The 21,804-nt window shown below is 47.3% G+C and overlaps 2 protein-coding genes across 3 annotated transcripts in view; both read left to right on the forward strand.

The window, feature by feature from the left end:
* The window catches only part of LOC139405423 (mitochondrial adenyl nucleotide antiporter SLC25A23-like), a 21,766-nt gene extending 19,697 nt beyond the window's left edge, over positions 1-2,069 (forward strand). Inside the window, exon 11 of the mRNA XM_071147750.1 lies at positions 1,280-2,069. Within this exon, the coding sequence (XP_071003851.1) occupies positions 1,280-1,309 (30 nt within the window). The 3' untranslated portion in view covers positions 1,310-2,069. The remainder of the gene's footprint in view (positions 1-1,279) is intronic.
* A 4,226-nt stretch (positions 2,070-6,295) lies between these two features.
* On the forward strand, positions 6,296-21,742 carry LOC139405419 (far upstream element-binding protein 2-like). 2 transcript variants are annotated; one of them, XM_071147742.1, is made up of 18 exons: positions 6,296-6,658; positions 7,820-7,928; positions 8,101-8,160; positions 8,258-8,294; positions 8,437-8,495; positions 8,587-8,670; positions 9,472-9,529; positions 9,821-9,992; positions 10,258-10,356; positions 12,242-12,361; positions 12,845-12,947; positions 14,011-14,135; positions 18,440-18,745; positions 18,857-18,972; positions 19,955-20,049; positions 20,228-20,437; positions 20,869-21,041; positions 21,302-21,742. In XM_071147742.1, the coding sequence occupies exons 1-18, from the start codon at positions 6,572-6,574 to the stop codon at positions 21,308-21,310; spliced, it is 2,022 nt and encodes a 673-aa protein (XP_071003843.1). In that variant the 5' UTR covers positions 6,296-6,571; the 3' UTR covers positions 21,311-21,742. The 2 variants fall into 2 exon arrangements, with proteins under 2 accessions (XP_071003843.1, XP_071003844.1); XM_071147743.1 differs by having other exon boundaries at positions 8,587-8,658.
* The last annotated feature ends 62 nt before the right edge of the window (positions 21,743-21,804 follow it).

The raw sequence follows: 21,804 nt of genomic DNA on the forward strand, positions 1-21,804 counted from the left end.
GAGGAGGGGGGGTGGAGAGATACAGATGAGGAAGGAGGGGGGAGATACAGATGAGGAAGGAGGGAGGGTGGAGAGATGCAGATGAGGAAGGAGGGGGGGTGGAGAGATACAGATGAGGAAGGAGGAGGGGGGGGTGGAGAGATACAGATGAGGAAGGAGGAGGGGGGGTGGAGAGATACAGATGAGGAAGGAGGAGGGGGGGTGGAGAGATACAGATGAGGAAGGAGGAGGGGGGGTGGAGAGACACAGATGGGGAAGGAGGGGGGGAGATACAGATGAGGAAGGAGGGGGGGGGGATACAGATGAGGAAGGAGGAGGGGGGGTGGAGAGATGCAGATGAGGAAGGAGGAGGGGGGGTGGAGAGACACAGATGGGGAAGGAGGGGGGGAGATACAGATGAGGAAGGAGGGGGGTGGAGAGATACAGATGAGGAAGGAGGGGGGTGGAGAGATACAGATGAGGAAGGAGGGGGTGGAGAGATACAAATGAGGAAGGAGGGGGTGGAGAGATACAGATGAGGAAAGAGGGGGGTGGAGAGAGATGCTGGAGGGAGGGAGAGAGATGCTGGAGGGAGGGATCGTAGATGCATTTGAGTGGGGGAGAGAATGAGGTGAGAGAGAGAGAGGGATGGAGACGAGACAGACCAGTGTGTGGCAGCTATGGGCTTGTTGCAGGACCACACCTAAAGACACAGTGAGAGGAGACGGAGGGAGGGAGGGATGGAGACGAGACAGACCAGTGTGTGGCAGCTATGGGCTTGTTGCAGGACCACACCTAAAGACACAGTGAGAGGAGACGGAGGGAGGGAGGGATGGAGACGAGACAGACCAGTGTGTGGCAGCTATGGGCTTGTTGCAGGACCACACCTAAAGACACAGTGAGAGGAGGCGGAGGCAGGGAACAAAGGAGGGAGAGAGAGAAAGGGAGGAATGAATCAAATAACAGAGAGAGAGACCTCTCAAGTCCTGCACCCAAGTGATGTCTAACCGTGTGGAAGCTTTGTGGTTGCAAGTGTCAACATGGTTTCTATGACAACACGTGTGACGTTTTACTCGGCCTGCGCTGCATGTGGAGGTGTTTCTGGTTTTGAAAACTAGCCGACTAGCTTCTCGACTACTGGGTTGGGCTTTTCTCTCTCTGCATTAACAACGGGCGAGGACGTGTTTGACAACTAACGGTGCTTCAAGACTTTGACCAAAAACAAAACCCTTTACCATTTCACTACTGACAACGCCTCAAGAGAAGGATCACAATATGACCTTTTCCCCCATGAATCTTTAGGTGGAGAATAGAGAAATCTCTGGGATAGGATGACACCATCTCCATGTTGTGTGGTTGGTTGGTCCTGAAGAAGAAGGGATACGCCACTGGAACCTTGGAACCACCAGGACTTCTAGAACTTTTCATATTGGAACCACCAGGACTTCTAGAACTTTTCATATTGGAACCACCAGGGCTTCTAGAACTTTTCATATTGGAACCACCAGGACTTCTAGAACTGTTCATATTGGAACCACCAGGACTTCTAGAACTGTTCATATTGGAACCACCAGGACTTCTAGAACTTTTCATATTGGAACCAGGGTGACTTGAGAACTTTTCACAATGAAAAAAGGACCAGTAGCAATCTACCTGCCATGACTCATCGTAGGTGGAAGAAGAGGATGAGGAAGAGGAGAAGACGAGGTGTCGAAGTCTTTCTTTCGATGATCTGAAAAGATTGGGATGTGCTTGTGGACACAGGATTTAAATAAACCTCTGCCTACGAGAGTATTTTAAATTATAATGCTGTGAGGACATTTTAGACAGCCGGATGAGAAACAAGCACATTAAACCTTGTACTGTATTTAGGGTTGCAAAATATCAGGAACTTTCCCCAAATTCCCTGATTTTCCAGAAATACTGGTTGGAATTTTTCTGGAATCAGACAGAAATAAGCACAACATCCATAATCCTCCAACCAGGGAATTTGGGGGAAAATGACTGGATTTTTCAACCCTATATTGAAACCTGAGTTTTTTTTCTGAATCCCAGTTACTGTGGTACGTTTCAACAAAGAGTTTTATCAAAGTGCGTAAATAGTTAGAGATGCTGGTTGATGATGGTTTAATCAAGTGCTGAAGCCAACAGAACACAGACACGCGCTGATGTCATCACCATGATGATACGACTCAGAGGTGGTCCCCCTTTTACGTGTGTGTCAGTGTGTGTGTGTGTGTGTGTGTGTGTGTGTGTGTGTGTGTGCGTGTGCAGCGAGTAGGTGTGATTTTTGTCTCACAAAAAAATATGATAAAACTCCAGAATGCCAAATCAACCAAACTGCCAAGACTGTGTTATTCTTCCCTCTTCTGAATAACTTCCATATTACCATTGTGTATTTATTTAGTTGGTTTATGTGTATGAGGTTATATCATAACAAGGACTTCAATATGAGCCCAATGACTTCACTATGAGTCCTTCACTATGAGTCCAATGACTTCACTATGAGTCCAATGACTTCACTATGAGTCCAATGACTTCAATATGAGTCCAATGACTTCACTATGAGCCCAATGACTTCAATATGAGTCCAATGACTTCACTGTGAGCCCAATGACTTCAATATGAGTCCAATGACTGCATTAGGAGCCCAATGACTTCACTATGAGTCCAATGACTTCACTATGAGTCCAATGACTTCACTATGAGTCCAATGACTTCACTATGAGTCCAATGACTTCAATATGAGTCCAATGACTTCACTATGAGCCCAATGACTTCAATATGAGTCCAATGACTGCATTAGGAGCCCAATGACTACAATATGAGTCCAATGACTTCAATATAAGCCCAATGACTTCAATATGAGTCCAATGACTGCATTAGGAGCCCAATGACTTCAATATGAGTCCAATGACTTCAATATGAGTCCAATGACTGCAATATGAGCCCAATGACTTCAATATGAGTCCAATGACTTCAATATGAGTCCAATGACTTCAATATGAGTCCAATGACTTCAATATGAGTCCTATGACTGCAATATGAGTCCAATGCCTTCAATATGAGTCCAATGACTTCAATATGAGTCCAATGACTTCAATATGAGTCCAATGACTTCAATATGAGTCATATGACTGCAATATGAGTCCAATGTCTTCAATATGAGTCCAATGACTGCAATATGAGTCCAATGACTTCAATATGAGTCCAATAACATCAATATGAGTCCAATGACTTCAATATGAGTCCAATGACTTCACTATGAGTCCAATGACTTCAATATGAGTCCAATGACTTCACTATGAGCCCAATGACTTCAATATGAGTCAAATGACTGCATTAGGAGCCCAATGACTTCAATATGAGTCCAATGACTTCAATATGAGCCCAATTACTTCAATATGAGTCCAATGACTGCATTAGGAGCCCAATGACTTCAATATGAGTCCAATGACTTCAATATGAGTCCAATGACTTCAATATGAGTCCAATGACTTCAATATGAGTCCAATGACTTCAATATGAGTCCTATGACTGCAATATGAGTCCAATGCCTTCAATATGAGTCCAATGACTTCAATATGAGTCCAATGACTTCAATATGAGTCCAATGACTTCACTATGAGTCCAATGACTGCAATGTGAGTCCAATGACTTCAATATGAGTCCAATAACATCACTATGAGTCCAATGACTTCAATATGAGTCCAATGACTTCACTATGAGTCCAATGACTTCAATATGAGTCCAATGACTTCAATATGAGCCCAATGACTTCAATATGAGTCCAATGACTGCATTAGGAGCCCAATGACTTCAATATGAGTCCAATGACTTCAATATGAGCCCAATGACTTCAATATGAGTCCAATGACTTCAATATGAGTCCAATGACTTCAATATGAGTCCAATGACTTCAATATGAGTCCTATGACTGCAATATGAGTCCAATGCCTTCAATATGAGTCCAATGACTTCAATATGAGTCCAATGACTTCAATATGAGTCCAATGACTTCAATATGAGTCATATGACTGCAATATGAGTCCAATGTCTTCAATATGAGTCCAATGACTGCAATATGAGTCCAATGACTTCAATATGAGTCCAATAACATCACTATGAGTCCAATGACTTCAATATGAGTCCAATGACTTCACTATGAGTCCAATGACTTCAATATGAGTCCAATGACTTCACTATGAGCCCAATGACTTCAATATGAGTCCAATGACTGCATTAGGAGCCCAATGACTTCAATATGAGTCCAATGACTTCAATATGAGCCCAATGACTTCAATATGAGTCCAATGACTGCATTAGGAGCCCAATGACTTCAATATGAGTCCAATGACTTCAATATGAGTCCAATGACTTCAATATGAGTCCAATGACTTCAATATGAGTCCAATGACTTCAATATGAGTCCAATGACTTCAATATGAGTCCTATGACTGCAATATGAGTCCAATGCCTTCAATATGAGTCCAATGACTTCAATATGAGTCCAATGACTTCAATATGAGTCCAATGACTTCAATATGAGTCCAATGACTTTAATATGAGTCATATGACTTCAATATGAGTCCAATGTCTTCAATATGAGTCCAATGACTGCAATATGAGTCCAATGACTTCAATATGAGTCCAATAACATCACTATGAGTCCAATGACTTCAATATGAGTCCAATGACTTCACTATGAGTCCAATGACTGCAATGTGAGTCCAATGACTTCAATATGAGTCCAATGACTTCACTATGAGTCCAATGACTGCAATATGAGTCCAATGACTTGGACATGTTCATGATTATTACTTGTGAGGTGATTTATGAGTTGAAGCCTATGGATGCGGCCCAAATAGCACCCTATTCGGTGCACTAAAAAGTAGTGCACTATTTTTATTAGGAGTAGGGTGCCATTTGTGCAGCCTACTAGTTGGGGGGTTCTGTTCTGAGTATTGTGAATGGGGGTTCTGTTCTGAGTATTGTGAATGGTGGGTTCTGTTCTGAGTGTTGTGAATGGGGGGTTCTGTTCTGAGTATTGTGAATGGGGGTTCTGTTCTGAGTATTGTGAATGGGGGGGTTCTGTTCTGAGTATTGTGAATGGGGGGTTCTGTTCTGAGTATTGTGAATGGGGGACATATGCCATGCACAAGAAAGCCTTGATCTAAAGTAATGCCATGGTGCTCTTTCATCAGAAGAAAAGTACTGGTAGTTTGAAGTTGCTGTTGGTGTGGTGTCATTATGTATGAAAATATATATTGTGATATTATTGTTATGTCCCAAATTGCCCAATATAGTGCCCTTCTTTAGACCAGAGACCATCCCCCTATATATTTATTTTTATTGAACTAGGCAAGCCAGTTAAGAACAAATTATGTTTTTACAGTGACGGCCTACCCCGGCCAAACCCTCTCCTAACCTGGACAACGCTAGCCAATTGGGATCCTATGGGATTCCCGATCACAGCCGGTTGTGATACAGCCCGGGATTGAACCAGGGTCTGTAGTGACACCTCTAGCACTGAGATTCAGTGCCTAAGACCACTGCGCCACTCGGGACCACAAAATATATAGTTACCTACTTTAGACCAGAGACCATTCACACTATATAGTACACTACTTTAGACCATAGATCATTCCCCCTATATAGTACACCACTTTAGACCATTCACCCTATAGAGTGAACTACTTTAGACCAGAGACCATTCACCCTATATAGTACACTACTTTAGACCATTCACCCTATATAGTACACTACTTTAGACCATTCCCCCTATATAGTACACTACTTGACCATTCCTCTGGTCAAAATGTGTGCACTATATGGGAAATAGGGTGCCATTTGGGACACTAAATTGGACAGTGGTAGTATGTCTATCAGCTAACATAAGTAGCTAGGTCACTAATATTTAAATGGCATGGCTGAATGGTGCTAGTCTGGTTCAGCTCTCTTGCCAACTCCTTATGGAATTGTCACGCTATTTGGCTTGACAACGGAGTAGGCAAAATCACAACAGATCTGGGACCAGGCTAATATTTATAGCAAAGGTACCAAAAACGAAGTCAACGTTTCCGCTTTGTTGCTTTCATCTGTGTTTTCGACTTTTGAGATAGCGCAAGGTTGATTGATGGTGAGTGTTTTACGAGCTGAAAGAGCTCATTGTTGCCCCCAAATGGGTATTGGTCGTTACAAACATCAATCAATAATGGAAAGGTTGTTTCTGTAAGCACATTGGTCAACTTGACCATTCTTCAAACTCCGATTGGCTCTTCAAAAAGTGCCTACAGATGATTGGTCGAAGCTGAACTGTCAATCAAGTATCTCCCTGCCCTGGTCAATAGGGCCTACGTTCGAGGCAGTAAACCAGTAAGATTTGTGTCTGTAATTCTTCACCGCCTCCTTCGCAATCACCGATTGGTTACTTTAGGAGGGAAGACTGCTAGAAGGTTTGATGCCCACTTTCTGCGCCCTCCCCGCACTTCGCCTTTCTCATCTTCCCGCTTCTGCGCAACTCTGCTCGGCCTAACTACCTGTCCAAACCCCCCGTGTGTGTCTGTGTATTTTCCCCAAGAGAGCAAGCAGCATGTCGGACTACGGCTCACCCGGGGCCGGAGCGGGCGCTGGAGGCAAAAAAGATGCTTTCGCGGACGCCGTGCAGCGAGCCAGACAGGTAAGGTCGGAGCAATAGCGAGACTGGGGCACTGACCCAAGCCAGTCTGTTGTGTGCGCTAGCTACGATGCTAGGCTAACTAGCTAGCTTGCAACGAGGCCGTCGATGGGTTACTCGAATCGATGCGACCGACCGGCTTGGTGTGTGGGTGAAATCAAAATGCGAAAAACCCTAGATTTGAAACTCATGTTGGTGTACGCATGTGTGGCTTTGTTTTTAATATTAGCTAACGTTAAACGTTTGAGTTCGGTAGCACCACAAGGTTTACGCTAGCTAGAGTGCTACCGTTAGCTGGTGAGGCTAGCTGATAGTGTTCTCGGCGTGGCGATGCTTTCCTTGTTCTAGATAGCAGCTAGCCAACAAGCCCCAAACACCGACACTAACGTTACCGTTAGGTGCCTGGATAGCAAGCTAACTAATGTTGGTGATCACGAAAAGCCCTCAATTTATATTCCAATAGACCTACCATTTAGTGAGTAGTTAACTAGTTAGTCATCAATCATTTAACGTGGCTAGCGTTAGCTTTAAGTTTGGTAACTAGCTAGCGCCAGCAGACTATCATTAACTTATTAAGGTAGTAGCTAGCTAGTTCAATAACGTTAGCTAATGAGGTAGACGTTTCCACATGGAACCTGCGATGCAAACTTTTCCAAAACAGTCAAATTTTGTCGGCCAGTGTTTCAGAATAGCTAACTTGCATAGCTAGTGGGACACAAACACGCTCTAGCTAGTGTTAACGTTAGCTACTGCCGACAGGTCTGTGATACGAATTAGGCCAGTATCTCCAAACGAGATCCTCTTATCCCAGTCTGGCAGCTACCTGGACTAACCCCGGGTGTAGAAAATAACTACCGAGTCTAGGGCTGCTTCTCAAATGGCACCACGGGGATCTGGTCAAAGTAGTCCATTATCGGGACTATAGAGTGCTGTTTGGGGATCCAACCCAGCTATTGTGTAATGGGATGCGGGATGGTACATGGTTTGTGTAGAGGTGATGCACTTGGGCAGCTACAGATCTAGGATCAGGCTACCAGCTCCAGATTCAAACCTGGGGAAGATTATACAAAATGGTCCATATATCACCGTCTTGGGCCAAATTCATTCTCTCTGGGCGCTCACACAATGTATTTGAATGGGATACATGCTGTGTGTGTTCCCTAGATTGCAGCTAAGATCGGAGGAGATGCCGGACCTCCAAGTAACAATGGAGGAGCAGGAGGAGGAGAGGGCTTCCCGTTCCAAACACTGAAACGCTCTCTGGAGGATGGAGGTAGGAGACCAGGGGAGGGCAACACAGAGGCACAGGGACCAACACACACATAGAGTAATACACACGGAGGAAAACCGAGACGCACACATGCACTATGTACACACAGGGGATCATGTTCCCGGAGCCTGCCTTCAGGATGGTATTGAGGTTCATGTTTTTCCTGTTTTATCAGACCAACCAGATGCCAAGAAGATGTCTTCCCAGGGGGACAGAGACTCAGCCACTGCTTTGTGTACGTATACCTAACAGACCGTCTCTTGTCTCTGCCTATCCTCTCACATTCATCGGTTGCTTTCTATTGGTTGTTAATCCATTACTCTTCCCTGTAGCTATCGGAGCTCAGCTCGCTGCCCTGTCTCAGCAAAGGTATTAATAGAAGGATGTTTTTTTTTCTCGTTTTGACTGTCTTGTATATTTTGCTGTGTTTGATTCCCTGGTGTTTTGGGCTTGTTATGAAGGATAAGCATTCATTCCTCCTTTCTCTCCTTTCTCCCTCTTTTCTCTTCAGTGTCAGACCCTCCACTATGACAGAGGAGTACAGAGTGCCAGACGGCATGGTCGGACTCAGTGAGTACACACACAGTATCGCTTGGGCTCACAAAGAGAAGCTGTTCACGCATACTATGATAAAATGACTTCACGGTTTGTTTCTCCACAGTCATTGGTCGAGGGGGCGAGCAGATCAACAAGATCCAGCAGGACTCGGGCTGCAAGGTCCAGATCGCTCCAGGTGAGCAACTAGGTGCTCACCTCTCTTTATATACTACCTCTACTATCTCAGCACGCAGCCCAGATGGCACCCTATTCCCTATATAGTGCACTACTTTAGACCAGAGCCCTATTCCCTATATAGTGCACTACTTTAGACCAGAGCCCTATTCCCTATATAGTGCACTACTTTAGACCAGAGCCCTATTCCCTATCTAGTGCACTACTTTAGACCAGAGCCCTATTCCCTATCTAGTGCACTACTTTAGACCAGAGCCCTATTCCCTATATAGTGCACTACTTTAGACCAGAGCGATGGCCATTATTATGCCTGATAAAAGGGCACTGCGTTCTGATTGGCTCTCGCAACAAAGGCATGTTGCTGTCCTTGTGCAGGTGACATTAAAACTTGGAACTATCCGGCACTGCTTTGGACCAGGGCCTTGAGCAAATATAGTGCACTTCTTTGGACCAGGGCCTTGAGCAAATATAGTGCACTTCTTTGGACAAGAGCAATGACCTTTTTTTAGGGCACTACTCTAGGCCAGCGCCCTGGTCAAAAATAGAGCATTACATTTGGCCGGAGCATATGCCTTTATCGTGCACTACTTTTGGTGCACTACTTTTCACCGGGGCCCATAGGGCTCTGTTAGTGCACTACTTTTCACCAGGGCCCATAGGGCTCTGTTAGTGCACTACTTTTCACCAGGGGCCATAGAGCTCTGTTAGTGCACTTTGTAAGTAATAGGGTGCCAATTGGGATGCATTTGTAGACTGCCAGTGAGACAGATGTTGTTTACTTGTTGATGTTTACTTGTTGTTGTTTGTGTTTCAGACAGTGGTGGCATGCCAGAGAGGAGCGTCTCCCTCACAGGAAACCCTGACGCCATCGCGTAAGACACTAAGTCATGTCCCCATAGGGCCCTGGTCTAATGTAATGCACTACACAGGGAATAGGGCTCTGGTCTAAAGTAGTGCCCTACAAAGGGAGTAGGGTGCCATTTGGAAGTATCCCTTGTAGCTGTGTGGCACGATTAGGGTTCGGTAGTTTTTCCTAGTCGTTTGATCTCAATTTGAAAAGTTCTGAGCGCTGGCATAAGGGGGGGGCCATGTTAAGTATGTCTGATCATTACACAACTCTTTCTAATGACTTGCCCCCCTCCCTGTCTTTTCCTCCTCTTCAGGAAAGCCAAGATGTTTCTGGATGAGATTGTATCTCGGGGGCGCGGTGCTCCTTCCTCTTCTTTCCACGAGTCGACCAATGGGCAGAGTGGCTCCATGCAGGAGATGATGATCCCAGCTGGCAAGGCCGGCCTAATAATCGGCAAGGGAGGAGAGACCATCAAACAACTACAGGTACACATTGGGGAGTTGTATAGCTGAAGCCTCCTGTCCAGGGGGTGTACTGGTACATCAAGCTGCCTCACCCTACAGAAACAGGAGATAGACTAGTGTCCTGTCCAGGGGGTGTACTGGTACATCAAATATATGTACAGGAGAACGAATCAGAACACAGCTACTAATATAATGAGAGGGAAGTGCTAGGAAACCAACACTATACATGGGGAGGCTCGTCAGATAGATGGATAGATATATATAGAGATGTATCTCTTCCCTGTAGGAGCGTGCTGGAGTGAAGATGATCCTCATCCAAGATGGTTCCCAGCCACCCAACATGGACAAACCCCTGCGCATCATCGGAGACCCCTACAAAGTACAGGTAAACAACCCTGTTGCACGTACTGCGTACCCCACACTCCACACTCCCCCGTTGCACGTACTGCGTTCACCACACTCCCCCGTTGCACGTACTGCGTTCACCACACTCCCCCGTTGCACGTACTGCGTTCACCACACTCCCCCGTTGCACGTACTGCGTTCACCACACTCCCCCGTTGCACGTACTGCGTTCACCACACTCCCCCGTTGCACGTACTGCGTTCACCACACTCCCCCGTTGCACGTACTGCGTTCACCACACTCCCCCGTTGCACGTACTGCGTTCACCACACGTACTGCGTTCACCACACGTACTGCGTTCACCACACTCCCCCGTTGCACGTACTGCGTTCACCACACGTACTGCGTTCACCACACTCCCCCGTTGCACGTACTGCGTTCACCACACGTACTGCGTTCACCACACTCCCCCGTTGCACGTACTGCGTTCACCACACTCCCCCGTTGCACGTACTGCGTTCACCACACTCCCCCGTTGCACGTACTGCGTTCACCACACGCCCCCGTTGCACGTACTGCGTTCACCACACGCCCCTGTTGCACGTACTGCGTTCACCACACGTACTGCGTTCACCACACGCCCCTGTTGCACGTACTGTGTACACCACACTCCCCCGTTGCACGTACTGTGTACACCACACTCCCCTGTTGCACGTACTGTGTACACCACACTCCCCTGTTGCACGTACTGTGTACACCACACTCCCCTGTTGCACGTACTGTGTACACCACACTCCCCTGTTGCACGTACTGTGTACACCACACTCCCCTGTTGCACGTACTGTGTACACCACACTCCCCTGTTGCACGTACTGTGTACACCACACGCCCCTGTTGCACGTACTGTGTACACCACACGCCCCTGTTGCACGTACTGCGTTCACCACACGCCCCCGTTGCACGTACTGCGTTCACCACACGCCCCCGTTGCACGTACTGCGTTCACCACACGCCCCTGTTGCACGTACTGCGTTCACCACACTCCCCTGTTGCACGTACTGTGTACACCACACTCCCCCGTTGCACGTACTGTGTACACCACACGCCCCCGTTGCACGTACTGCGTTCACCACACGCCCCCGTTGCACGTACTGCGTTCACCACACGCCCCCGTTGCACGTACTGCGTTCACCACACGCCCCCGTTGCACGTACTGTGTACACCACACGCCCCTGTTGCACGTACTGTGTACACCACACGCCCCTGTTGCACGTACTGTGTACACCACACTCCCCTGTTGCACGTACTGTGTACACCACACGCCCCTGTTGCACGTACTGCGTTCACCACACGCCCCTGTTGCACGTACTGCGTTCACCACACGCCCCCGTTGCACGTACTGCGTTCACCACACGCCCCCGTTGCACGTACTGCGTTCACCACACGTACTGCGTACACCACAAGCCTCTGTTGCACGTACTGCGTACACCACACGCCCCTGTTGCACGTACAGCGTTCACCACACGTACTGCGTACACCACACGCCCCTGTTGCACGTACTGTGTACACCACACGCCCCTGTTGCACATACTGTGTACACCACACGTCCCTGTTGCACGTACTGCGTTCACCACACGTACTGCGTACACCACACGCCCCTGTTGCACATACAGCGTTCACCACACGTACTGCGTACACCACACGCCCCTGTTGCACGTACAGCGTTCACCACACGTACTGCGTACACCACACGCCCCTGTTGCACGTACTGCGTACACCACACGCCCCTGTTGCACGTACTGCATTCCTGGATATGGGGCTGGTTGTCTCTGATATTATGCCAGGTAGTAGTTGTCTCTGATATTATACCAGGTAGTACTGTCTGACTTGATCAACCTCTCTTATTTCCCTCTCTCTCTCTGCAGCAAGCGAAGGAGCTGGTGAATGAGATTCTGAGAGAGAGGGATCACGCTGGCTTTGGAGACCGAAACAATTTTGGCAACCAAATGGGGGGAGGCGGTGGTGGAGGAGGAGGAGGCATGGATGTGAGTAGGATCTCTTAATGTTAATGAGATGGATTCAACTTGATTGTCCAAATCCAGTCAGACTTCCAACTACAATCTAAGTCTATGGGTTTAACCCCTCAGGGCTGCCTTCCCTGTGCCATGGTGGAAGGTGGGGTTAACACACAGCTAGAGAGAAGCAGCTGGGGAGCTGCTTCTCTCTAGCTGTGTGTTAACCCCACCTTCCACCATGGCACAGGGAAGGCAGCCCTGAGTGGTTAAACCCATAGACTTTGACTAGAAGGTTAAATAGAACATGTGACAGCAGCATCATTGAGAATGCCCCTTCTACTTGTTCTGAGTCTGGTTAAACGTTGTAGAATGACTGTGGCGTTGCAGCCCCGTTTAGTAACGAGCCTCGACTAGAACTCTGTTCAACGTCTTCGCCTCATCAGTGTGTTTCAGTCGCGTGTTTCAGTTTGGCCAGGTGCCTTTTCCTCATTAAGGTGTCTTTTCATTGGCCAGGTGCCCGTGCCCCGCCACTCTGTGGGAGTTGTGATTGGTCGAAGTGGAGAGATGATCAAGAAGATCCAGGCAGACGCTGGAGTTAGGATACAGTTCAAACCAGGTGAGGATCACACACACACACACGACTTCCTGCTACGGAAAACGACCTTCTGTTCTTGTTCAGCCAGTCCCTGTATCTCCCCCTTAAACCCTGCTTCAGTTGTTATAATCACTATGGTAATTCTCTCCCTCTTTTTGTTCTCTCTCCCTCCCTCCCTCCCCCCCTCTCTCTATCAGATGAAGGTACATGACCGTATAAGATTCAAACCCACACCTACAACAGATTTTTAAATATTTCTATCATAGGAAACATTAGTATTTTATGATGGAGTGTTTTTACATGTGATAGGTCCAGGAGAAACAAACTCATCTCAGACCTCCTGTTAGTCCCACAACATTTAAATAAGTCACTTGACTGTGGGGCGAACCTGGGGCGTGTTCAGTATAGCCCCACCGTAACAAAACGGTTTGCAGCTGGGAACTCCAGTCTGTTGTTATGGGACGAGTCCAGGTAGCGCCGTCCAGTTTTGACCCTGCTTCAGTTGAGTGTTATGATCACTATGGTAACTCTCCCTCTCTTTGTCCCCCTCCCCCCCCTTTCTCTCTCCCTCTGTCAGATGAAGGTACAGGACTGTATATGAAACTTAAACACCACACACATACATTTATACACACACACACACACACACTTACATACACACACACACAGCAGATTGAAGTGTTTCTATCGGGTCAGAAAGGGCGTGAGGGACCTCCTCTTAGAGGTGCCAATCTGGTAGCAACTTCCTGTCTTGACTCTGCTTCAGCTGAGTGTTGTGAACAGTATGGTAACTCTCTCCTTCTTTTTCTCCCTCACTCCCTCCCCCTCTCTCCCTTCCCCCTCTCTCCCTCTCTCTCTTCCCCCTCTGTCAGATGAAGGTACAGACCCGTATAAGAGACATTTATACTGGACCCTTTTGGTTTAAACGATGATCGTTATGATGACTCATCTTTTTTGCTCGATCTTTCTTTCGCGGCGATCTGTGCTTCCCTCCATCTTTCTCTGGTTGTCTTTCGATCGCTCTCCCTTCTTGCTGCCTCCCTGCTCTGCCTCCCTTCCCCCTCCTCCCCTCCTCTCTCTCTAGATGACGGTGCAGGTCCTGATAAGATAGCCCACATCATGGGCCCTCCAGACCGCTGTGAGCACGCTGCCTCCATCATCAACGAGCTGCTGCAGAGCATCAGAGTCAGGGAGGACGGAGGACAGGGGGTACGTACACTACCCACTACAGGCTGACACATGGGAGGGCAGGGGGTCCGTACACTACCCTCTACAGGCTGACACATGGGAGGACAGGGGGTACGTACACTACCCGCTACAGGCTGACACGTGGGAGGGCAGGGGGTCCGTACACTACCCTCTAGGGGAAACACTGAGCAAGGGGAAACACTGAGTTCAATATAAGATGGGGCAGGGGTATGGACAGGTGAGACTTTCTGGTCTTGAGAAGGAGAGATGTCTCGAAGGCCGGATCTGAAATGTGCCTTGCATAAGTATTCACCCCCCTTGGCATTTTTCCTGTTTTGTTGCATTACAACCTGGAATTTAAATTAGATTTTTATTTGGATTTCATGTAATGGACTTTCACAAAATAGTCCATTGTTGAAGTGAAATGAAAAAAATGACTTGTTCAGAAACATAAACACTGGGAAAGTGGTGCGTGTGTATGTATTCACCCCCTTTACTATGAAGCCCCTAAATAAGACCTGGTGCCACTGATTACCTTCAGAAGTCACATACTTAGACTGCACTCAGGTGGACTTTATTTAACTTAGTGTCACGTGATCTCAGTGTGTGTATATACACCTGTTCTGAAAGGCCCCAGAGTCTGCAACACCACTAAGCAAGGGTCACCATGAAGACCAAGGAGCTCTCCAAACAGGTCAGATCAGGGTTGGGTTATATAAACATATCAGTCATTTTTAACATCCCACAGAGCACCGTTTTTAAATCCGTTATTAAAACATGGAAAGAAGAACCACAAAACGCAGGATTCAAGATTTCGTGCTTTTCTGATAAAATTATTATAGAATTCTTGTCACTATTCTAGAATTATAGAATTCTTATATGGAAATAATATTTGAAAGATGTGTGTGTTGAAACCCGAAGTGGGTGGCCGTGGATGGATGGGCTGAGGGTTGGGATGTGGGAGTTGCTGCTGTGGGTGAGATGGATGGGCTGAGGGTTGGGATGTGGGAGTGGAGGTGGATTGGATGGGCTGAGGGTTGGGATGTGGGAGTGGAGATGGATGGGCTGAGGGTTGGGATGTGGGAGTGGAGATGGATGGGTTGGGATGTGGGAGTGGAGATGGATGGGTTGGGATGTGGGAGTGGAGATGGATGGGCTGAGGGTTGGGATGTGGGAGTTGCTGCTGTGGGGGAGATGGATTGGCTGAGGGTTGGGATGTGGGAGTTGCTGCTGTGGGGGAGATGGATTGGCTGAGGGTTGGGATGTGGGAGTTGCTGCTGTGGGGGAGATGGATGGGCTGAGGGTTGGGATATGGGAGGAGTTGCTGTGGGGGAGATGAATGGGCTGAGGGTTGGGATGTGGGAGTGGAGTTGCTGTGGGGGAGATGGATGGGCTGAGGGTTGGGATGTGGGAGTGGAGTTGCTGTGGGGGAGATGGATGGGCTGAGGGTTGTTATGTGGGACTGTAGTTGCTCTGCGGGAGATGGATGGGCTGAGGGTTGTTATGTGGGACTGTAGTTGCTCTGCGGGAGATGGAATGATGGTCAAAGATAAAAGTCAAAACATAATAAAAAGTCAGTTTGAATGACACGGAGGAGCAGTGTTCTTACAGCCAACGCCGGTTTGCCTGAGGCTGCTGCCGTGCAGGTGTTTGGACACATTCATATACACACACTCTCATTCAAATAAACACATACAAGAACACACACATACATGTAATGGTGCCAGACATGTAATGGTGCCAGACATGCACACAAACATACAGTTGGCATTGCTGTTAGAACTTTAGTTGTCCTTTTAAAACATGTTTTTATTGTTTTGCTGTTGTCTTTCTCTCCTTAGTTCATTCTCTTGGTTGTTGGTGCATTGGGGGGTTCTTGGGGAAAGGAATCAATTGTATTTTTCTGCTTGGGGTGGGACTGTGGGAGTGGTCCTGAATGGTTGAGGGACAGCTATTGGGTAGGACTGTGGGAGTGGTCCTGAATGGTTGAGGGACAGCTATTGGGTAGGACTGTGGGAGTGGTCCTGAATGGTTGAGGGACAGCTATTGGGGACCTGTGGGGGATCTTGGAGGGTTCGGGTCATGTTGTTGGCCTTGAGCAGGGCATTGTCCCTGGATGCTTCTGTGTTGCTCTGAATGGGAGTCAGTTGGATGACTGGTATGATGTAGTTGTTGAGTGGCTTCACTGCAAGTATATTGTATGTTTCGGATATTCAATTTAAAAATATATATTTTTTTACAAAGTGCCACCACAACAAACCTGCCAAGAGGGCTTGCCCACAAACTCAGACCATGCAAAGAGGGCATTAATCAGAGGCGCAATTAAGAGACCAAAGATAAACCTGAAGTAGCTGCAAAGCTCCACTGGAGATTGGAGTATCTGTCCATAGGACCACTTTAAGCCGTACGCTCCACCGAGCTGGGATTTACGGAAGAGTGGCCAGAAAAAAAGGCCACTGCTTAAAGAAAAAAATAAGTGAACAAGTGAACATGTTTGGTGTTCACAAATTCATGTGGGAGACTCCCCAAAGATATGGAAGAAGGCACCCTGGTTGGATGAGACCAAAATTTAGCTTTTTGGCTCTCAAAGAAAACGCTACGTCTGGTGCAAACCCAACACCTCATCACCCTGAGAACATCATCTCCACAGTGAAGCGTGGTGGTAGCATCATGCTGTGGGGATGTTTTTCATCGGCAGGGACTAGGAAACTGGTCAGAATTGAAGGAATGATGGATGGCATTAAATACAGGGAAATTCTTGAGGTAAAACTGTTTCAGTCTTCCAGAGATTTGAGACCGGGACGGAGGTTCACCTTCCAGCAGGACAATGACCCTAGCATACTGCTTAAGCAACACTCGAGTGGTTTAAGGGGGTACATTTTAAATGTCTTGGAATGGCCTAGTCAAATCTCAGACCTTAATCCAATTTGAGAATCTGTGGTATGACTTAAAGATTGCTGTACACCAGCGGAACCCATCCAACTTGAATGCGCTGGGGAGGTTTTGTCTTGAGGAATGGGATAAAATCCCCGTGGCTTGATGTGCCAAGCTTATAGAGACATACCCCAAGAGACTTGCTGCAGAAAGTGGGGGGGTGAATAGTTATGCATGCTCCAGTTTCTATTTTTTTTGTCTTATTTCTTTGTTTCACAAAACAAAAAAATGCATCTTCAAAGTGGTAGGCATGTTGTAAATCAAATGATACAAACCCCCCAAAATCAGTTTTAATTCCAGGTTGTAAAGGCAACAAAATAGTAAAAATGCCAAGGGGGGTGAATACTTTTGCAAGCCACTGCACATCAAGTCTCCCCACTATTCCCCTTCTAGTTTCTCCTTGACGTTTTGTATTTATTAATACATTTCTTTGAAGGGGACATTTTCTGTCGATGTGCCAGATTTGGCCAGCGGGCACATTTTCAGCTTTAGTCCCCGGGCAGATGGATAAAAATTACACTTCCCATCTGAAACCGTTCAGAACAATTTGTGCAATATTCTGACATTTTGTGACCGTTTTGGTGTTCAGCCAAGTTTTTTAAAAAAATGTTTTTTTTATAAATCTATCAAAAACAAACATTCTTCGCTCAGCTGTTTGTGCACCACATTTTCTCGGGCTGAAGTTCAGCATTCGACATCTACGTCCCTTCATTGGTCAACAGTAGAGATTCTTCATTGGTCAACAGTAGAGAATCTTCATTGGTCAACAGTAGAGATTTTTCATTGGTCAATAGTAGAGAATCTTCATTGGTCAATAGTAGAGAATCTTCATTGGTCAACAGTAGAGAATCTTCATTGGTCAACAGTAGAGATTCTTCATTGGTCAACAGTAGAGATTCTTCATTGGTCAATAGTAGAGAATCTTCATTGGTCAATAGTAGAGAATCTTCATTGGTCAATAGTAGAGAATCTTCATTGGTCAATAGTAGAGAATCTTCATTGGTCAATAGTAGAGAATCTTCATTGGTCAATAGTAGAGAATCTTCATTGGTCAATAGTAGAGATTCTTCATTGGTCAATAGTAGAGAATCTTCATTGAACTGTTGTCTATAGACGACTTGTTTTTCTGCACATTTTTTCACTTGCAAAATACCACACAAAACATCTTAGTTAGATGCAACTCAGATCTATGCAAAAATGTCAAATTAATGATTTTTTTTTGAGTAATCTTAGATTTATATCAAGACTATTTTTGAGGAAGTGTGTACTGGCTACGGAGTCTACAAATGGACAAATAGTACTACTGGCACTTTGCAGTTTTCAAGCGAAGGTCTTTAAAAGGTAGTATGTGAGCGCCGTCGTGCGGAAGCCTTTACCTGTCTCTTCTCCAGGGTCCTCCAGGTCCACCAGGCACGGGGGGGATGCCTCAGGGTGGCCATGGCAGGGGGCGAGGCCAGGGCAACTGGGGCGGTCCTCCGGGAGGCGAGGTCACCTTCTCTATCCCCGCCCACAAATGCGGCCTGGTGATTGGTCGGGGTGGCGAGAACGTCAAGGCCATCAACCAGCAGACGGGGGCTTTCGTGGAGATCTCGCGTCAGCCGCCGCCCAATGGGGACCCCAACTTCAAACTGTTCATCATCAGGGGGTCCCCTCAACAGATAGATCACGCCAAGCAGCTCATAGAGGACAAGATCGAGGTACGGGAGGACGGACGCGTGTCAACACACATTTTAAACCACCCAGTGTATCATTTAATAGTCCCACGTGACCTGTCAATGGAATTAATGGTTTCCTCTCTGCCCCTCTAGGCTCCTCTGTGTCCTCTAGGGGGAGGTCCTGGGGGACCTGGTCCAGCTGGTCCAATGGGCCCCTACAACCCCAACCCTTACAACCCAGGGCCTGGTGGCCCCGGAGGACCCCCGCAGTAAGTACACCAACCATGCATCCCTACAATCCCAACCTTGATAATGCAGGGCCCCCCCCCCCCCCCCCCCCCCACACACACACACACACACACACACACACACACACACACACACACACACACACACAGTAGATACAGCACCTCCTGGACATAAAGGCTAGTGCTATAGTACCTGCTGGACATAAAGGCTAGGTGCTATAGCACCTGCTGGACATAAAGGCTAGTGCTATAGCACCTGCTGGACATAAAGGCTAGTGCTATAGCACCTGCTGGACATAAAGGCTAGTGCTATAGCACCTACTGGACATAAAGGCTAGTGCTATAGCACCTACTGGACATAAAGGCTAGGTGCTATAGCACCTACTGGACATAAAGGCTATAGCACCTACTGGACATAAAGGCTAGTGCTATAGCACCTGCTGGACATAAAGGCTAGTGCTAGTTTGCACCTACTGGACATAAAGGCTAGTGCTAGTTTGCACCTACTGGACATAAAGGCTAGTGCTATAGCACCTACTGGACATAAAGGCTAGTGCTATAGCACCTACTGGACATAAAGGCTAGTGCTATAGCACCTACTGGACATAAAGGCTAGTGCTATAGCACCTACTGGACATAAAGGCTATAGCACCTACTGGACATAAAGGCTATAGCACCTACTGGACATAAAGGCTAGGTGCTAGTTTGCATCGCTACAGTTTCTTATACATCCATGCACATAAAATAAGGGGTCTATTGTTCGTGCGGTGAGCAGCTCTGATCCCCCTGTGCTGTTGAGGGATTTTCATGGCTCAAAATGTTTGATTTATATCCCCATTTGTCTGTCAGGTACATTGTATGTTATGTACATTTCTTCCTCTGAATAAAACAAGGCCACATGTTAGTTAAAGCCAATGGGTTTCATGCGTTTTGGTGTGTTTGTGATGTGTTGGAAGACTTAGAAAGATATGAAGTGTTTTATTGTTCTCCTCTCTCTCTCCAGTGGCGGCCCCCCAGGTGGGCATGGTTATGGGGCCCCTCAGGGCTGGGGAAACACCTTCCAGCAGTGGCAGGCCCCTGGAGGGCCACACGACCCCAGTGAGTAGACACGGCTTCGTATACACTGGTCTGGAACTCTCAGGCACTTTCCCTCCTGGTCAATACATTTTTCCCTGAACTGTCCTCAACGCTCTTTCCTCTTTAACCTTCTCGTTTCCTCTCCTCACTTTTACCTTCTGCTCCCTTTCAACCCTCTTTCTCTAATCTTCCCCCCCAGACAAGGCAGCAGCAGACCCCAATGCAGCGTGGGCAGCCTACTATGCGCAGTACTACCAGCAGCAGCCAGGGGGCGCCATGCCGGGCCAGGCCCCCAACGCCCCAGCAGCCGCCCCAGTCCAAGCAGACCCCTCCCAGGCAGCCCAGACCCCTGGAGGCCAGCCAGACTACACCAAGGCCTGGGAGGAGTATTACAAGAAGATGGGCATGGGTAAGATCATCGCCATGGTTATGATCATCGCCATGGTTATATTGACTTTACAATGACATGTCCTATAGTGCAATAATCAATAACAATGTATCACTAGAAACAAAACACAGGAGAAATAAGAAATAATAGTGGATACATTTTAGTAAAAATAAACCTCTAGATAATCACAGCTGGGTCATCGCTTGCGAAACGGCGGCCATCTTGATCCAGAAGACATCCTATAGTACCGTCCAGTCTCCAGACATGTCAGGAGAGCCTGTGTGTCACTAGAAAAGAACTGAAAGGCCTTCACACTGTATGGACAGTTTTCATCCAGAAGATGTCCTCAGATTTATTTCTATACAACAGAATTGTGATCAAAAAATACTATTTTCTTGTCCAAGTTCTTGATCTTAAAATCTGATCCGCTTTCCCTCCCTGTCTCTCCTCAGCCCAGCCCGGTGGAGGTGCTGCAGCAGCGCCGGCTGCAGCCGTGGCCGGGGGAGGAGCCGGCGGACAGCAGGACTACAGTGCAGCCTGGGCTGAGTACTACAGGCAGCAGGCGGCCTTCTACGGCCCTGGAGGGGCTCCGGGACAGGCTGCCACCCCACAGCAAGGACAACAGGTAACACACACACACCACTCAGCCAGGACAACAGGTCACACACACACACACACACACACCACTCAGCCAGGACAACAGGTAACACACACACACACACCACTCAGCCAGGACAACAGGTAACACACACACACACACCACTCAGCCAGGACAACAGGTAACACACACACACACACACACCACTCAGCCAGGACAACAGGTCACAAATTTCATAGAAATCTGGGAACACTGGACAGTTACTTGAACTTCTCTCTCTCTCCCAGGCCCAGTGAACCAAATCCAGCCAGTCTCAAGCCTGTTAGATGCGGACCGGGAGGACTGTCTCTTCACTGCAGCCTCATCCCATCCAGCTCTCTGGACTTTTTAAATGTTTTCTTCTGGGTTTAAGTAATTCAAAAAATGTCTGGTTTTGACGGAAGCAAAACCTTAATTCCCTCCCTCCAATACACTCCCAGTACCCTCCCTCTTATCCCAGTACCCCTTCTTCTCTTCCCCTAAAAATTCCCCTTTTCTTTTTTACAAAAACTGAAAAATAACAAATTCTACGATTTTTTTTTTTTTTTTTTTTTGCTGATGAAATGATTGAACAACCAGGTAGGGTTGTTTTTCCTTTGTCCTCACCCTTCACCCCAACCCCTAATGTCTGCCTGTCCTCACCCTGCATCCCAACTAGTGTCTGCCTGTCCTCCCCCTGTACCCCAACTAGTGTCAGAGGCGGGGAAGAGAAGAAGAGGGGAAGATGATAAAGAGCTCCTGCTCATTGGCC

Source organism: Oncorhynchus clarkii, unplaced genomic scaffold, assembly GCF_045791955.1.
Source record: "Oncorhynchus clarkii lewisi isolate Uvic-CL-2024 unplaced genomic scaffold, UVic_Ocla_1.0 unplaced_contig_11936_pilon_pilon, whole genome shotgun sequence".
NCBI lineage: Eukaryota > Metazoa > Chordata > Actinopteri > Salmoniformes > Salmonidae > Oncorhynchus > Oncorhynchus clarkii.